The sequence below is a fragment of the Juglans regia genome, chromosome 7 (genome assembly GCF_001411555.2).
Source record: "Juglans regia cultivar Chandler chromosome 7, Walnut 2.0, whole genome shotgun sequence".
NCBI lineage: Eukaryota > Viridiplantae > Streptophyta > Magnoliopsida > Fagales > Juglandaceae > Juglans > Juglans regia.
The window spans coordinates 39820537-39825078 of NC_049907.1; the positions used below are offsets into that span (position 1 = coordinate 39820537).

Genomic DNA, 4542 nt, shown 5'->3' on the forward strand with positions numbered 1-4542 from the left:
CTACCACGAATTAAAGAAGTGAGGCAATGCTCTCATAAGATTCTCTCCTCTACTTTTCTCTCTATTTCTCTGCTGCTTCTTCTTCTTCCATTCCTTTTGTTATTCTTACAATATATATCATGAGTTTATCATTTTTCTGACACGTCGGCTTGAGTGTGGTTGTAACTTCATCTCTGCTGGACAACCATTTTTCTTCTTTTGTTCGGTATCCGCGGAAGTTCTGCTCAAACGGACCAACTGTTGCATAAATTAAGACGAGCAGTACTAGTATGTATTAAGAAACAAGAAAACTCTTTTTTCTCAGAATAACGAGAGCGACAAAAAATCTAAAAGAAATCAACTTCACAACGACTATACAACAGGTCAATCAGTGCTGGCATTTACGAGGCTTTTGGATTGTTTAAAGTCAATAATGGTGTTTGAGATCATCCATCATTGCCGATATTGGAATAAACATTTTGAACATGAAATTAATTAACCAGATAGAAAAAGGAAGAGATCTAGATGGCTTAAGGAAAGTACGCACGTAGGTTCATCTCGACAGCCCCCATGTCGTGGCTCCATTTGCTGCAATAAAGATTGGTGGGATCAGACTCCCGTGGAAGCTTGGAAAAGTACCACGGTGACCCACTAGGAGAAAATTCGTATGTGTTATTTTGAGCATTCTGCATTGATTTCCCTAATCCTCTGGTTCTTCTATGTACAGTCGCTCGACGCAAGCGGTGGGGAGTCGTTGACACCACGCCATGGCGAAAAATAAAAAATAAAAAAAGACAAAAGGCACTTTAGGCATAAACACCTTGCCTTGTAACTTTCCTATATCTACTATGAAGATTATTTTAGAGTTTTTACGTTGCTACCCTTTGGTTATAAGCCATGGCAGTTTACTTGGACTTGATTTTTATCATACTTATATTGTGAGTTAAGTTTACTCTGAAAGGATATTGACTTGTAATCTTGGGCTTTATTTTTTAATTTGAGCTTGGTTTACATTTGTTTAGCCATAAACTTTATGTTACAGAAACCTTACTTTTCTATAGAAAACAATTAAAGAATTTTAAACTATATTATTTATTATTAATTTTACAATTAAATTTCAATAGTAAATTGTAAGTATTTAAATATTTTATTTTAAATACTTTAAATCTATGGTATGAAATGAATCTTTAACGTTATTATAATAGATTTTGGTATATTTATGCTATTAGAGTTGTAAATTTAAAATAAAGAAATAGGTTAAGAGTATTAAAATGATATTAATATTTATTAGATTTCTTATAAGATTGAATAATTATGTTAAGAAATTAAACTTATTTTAAGAATTTGGGATTTTTATGACTTATTTGAAATAGCCAAGTATTCTACTAAATTATAATATGTTATTAGTATTTAAGTAATTTAAATATCAGGATTTATTGATTATGGTGTTACACAAAGATTTATTTGACTATCTTTTATATTATGAATTTAATTTAGTAGGATATTAGTTCATATTGTTCCCAAACAGATTTAGTAATAGTTATTATTGCGTATAGATGTCGAGTTACGAAGTGATATTCAAGAAGAAGCACAGCGAGGTAAGTAATTTGATCACAAATTAGGATCATCACATTTCAATTTATATATAAGTATTATTCAAGCAAGTTCATTGACAGCCATTATTTATGCACCACTCATGTCATGTGCAAACATGTCATCCAGCATATCATACGATCATGTCATTCTGCATTATGTTCAAATTCAGAATTATAATTATGTATGTATTATGTCATGCATCTCATGTGTATAAGACACGTAAACTATCTTAAGTTCAAGTGCAAGATAAAATCATATCAGTTAATCAAATGGCCATTCAGATGCATGGTACCAATGCAGTTCAGTTTCAGGGTGGATATGCAAGCCACTGGCTCCAGCGTGGTCCACCATAGTATGCCAAAATACTATTAGTGGCTACAATCACGGCCAAGGGACGTGGGGCCGATGCACAACCTCGCACACAGTGTTAAGTGTGTTGGACAATCAGATCAATCAGTTAAATCAAATAAATCAGTCAGTTCAGTCACTTAATTCAGATAAATTAATCATGCATAGCATAAACATCAGTATGAACGGTCATGAATTTAAACTATCAGCATGAAAACTTTTATGAAAACCTTATATTTATTATGTTTATGTTGTGATGGATTTCTTGCTGAGTCTTCGACTCATTTTAGTTTGTTTTCATATTTTTAACCACCCAGGTGAGAATGATGAATACGAGCAGGCAGACCAGGATTAGAAGGAACAGTTGATTTAATTTCAGACTTTCTAGAATAAAAATTTACTTTTATGACATAAATTTATTCAGTTTATTCATTTAATATTTTTGGAAGACATTTTATTAGACATTTTCTACAAAATAAATTCTAATTTCATTTATGAAATATGAGATCTCTTGTCAGGTTTATTTTATAAAAAATACGTTACACTCCTAGTCTACGAGAAATGGGTGTTACAACATCCCAACCAAATCTACTTGATTTTCATCAAACTTTTTGAGGTTCCAGATTTCATGGCTCTCCTTCTCTGTTACTTTTTTTTTTTTTATCTCTTGCCCCATGGCTATTAATTCCATTTTATCGTATTCAAGCTTTATATTTAAAAATTAATTGAGGTTTTCATCTGCTAAATGCAAAATTTTTTGTGTCCTCAAAATCTCTTCTTAGGTGGAGTTGACACTGGTGCAATTACCATGGTATGGGCAATGGCAGAGCTTGTTAGGAGCCCAAAAGTGACGAAGAGAGCACAAGATGAAGTCAGAAAAATCGTTGGAAACAAAGGAAGAGTCATTGAAATTGACACGAATCACCTTCCTTACCTAAAGATGATAATGAAAGAAACTTTTAGGTTACACCCTCCAGCCACTTTGCTTTTCCCAAGACAAACCATGGTACCCTTCAAGCTCAACGGTTACGACATTAACCCTCAATCAGTCATACAAGTTAACACTTGGGCAATAGGACGAGATCCCCAATACTGGAAGAACCCAGAAGAGTTCATCCCAAAAAGGTTCATCGATAGTTCCGTTGATTATAAAGGGCAAAACTTTTGCTCTCCTTCTCCGTTACAGTTCCTCGTAACAGCCATGGGAAGAAGCAGAGATAAAGAAAGCATGTGCATTATCTGAATCTTGCACCCGAAGATCTCACATATAAGATCTTAAAGCTTTTAACTTTACTTTCATTGATTAGCCAAACAACCAGTGAAGCTTAAAAGCAAGCTAGAGAGTAGAGATCCTCCTAAAAGCAAAAGCTGTAGAGACTGAACAAGGGAGGTAGAAAAATGGGGTTCACCATGAGTCTAAATCTGCTACTTCTCGTAGACATGGTGGCCACCAACATCCTCTCCCTCTACCATCTCTCCTCCACAATTCAAACCTCTGGGAAACCCCCAGCTCCACCTCTAGTCCCTGATCGCCTCACCCGCCTCCAACCCACTCCTAATCTTGCCACCAAAGCTATCGTCGCCACCACCACCATACCATCGGATCTCCTCCTCTACTCCCTCTTCTCTCCCATCGCCACCTCCTGCCACTACCACCCAGAACTCCTCCACCGATATATGAATTATACCCCATTCTCTCTCTTCCCTCAAGACTCCAACGAGGTAGCCGAGTCCCTCATCCTACGTGGCTGCCATCCACTCCCTCGCCGCCAATGCTTCTCCAAAACCCCACTAAAACCCACTAAACCGCCTCACCATGACTTCGAGGTTTTTTCGGCGCTTTGAGGGGACTCGTCGTCTTCGACGGGATGTGCTTCATGAAAGGATCGAGAAAGAGAGTTCTTGAGGAGGGGGAATGAGGAAGAAAGGAAACGCAGAGAGGGAGGGGAACTAAAGGAAATGCAGAGAGAAAGGGGGATTGAGGAAGAAACTGAAACGCAGAGAGGAAACGCATTTTGTTTTTTCCACATCAATACCGTTTACGTGCCGATTGTATGGGAAGACTGTATCCAACATTTTTTAAGGAAAAATGCTAGTCTGCTCCTATTTTATCCTGAGTTTGATTGTTCACATATTTTAATTTTTTTCTTAATTATTAAAAAATTTACTATTAATATATTAGTGTGTTTTTTTTAAATATTTAAAACTATTTAAAAAATATTTAAAAAAAAAAGTGCACAGTCTGCATTAGACCGCACGCCGGCTCGACCAAATAGGAGGATCCTACTCAAAAATTGTAGCGTCCGTACAGTTTTTAGTAAAAATGTGTTTACCCTCGCGTGCGATTTAGATAATGAGTTGATATAAGATAAGGTGAAATAAAAATTAAAAAATAAATAAAATATTTTTAAACTATTATTTTTTAATATTATTATTATTTTAGAATTTTAAAATATTAAATTATTTATTATATTTTATCTAAGAATTTGGGAAAGACATGATAACTTATATATGAATAATATTTAATATTATAAAACATACTAAAAATAACTTCAATGTATTATTTCGTGTAATGTTGGTAAAAACTTATTGAGAATCTTGTTCAGAGCTCACACCCTC

At 34.9% G+C, this 4542-nt stretch overlaps 1 protein-coding gene across 1 annotated transcript; it reads left to right on the forward strand.

Moving 5' to 3' along the window:
• Positions 1–3321: 3321 nt before the first annotated feature.
• Positions 3322–3768, forward strand: LOC109006686. The gene has a single exon (XM_018986053.2). The coding sequence runs from the start codon at positions 3322–3324 to the stop codon at positions 3766–3768; it is 447 nt and encodes a 148-aa protein (XP_018841598.1).
• Positions 3769–4542: the final 774 nt, after the last annotated feature.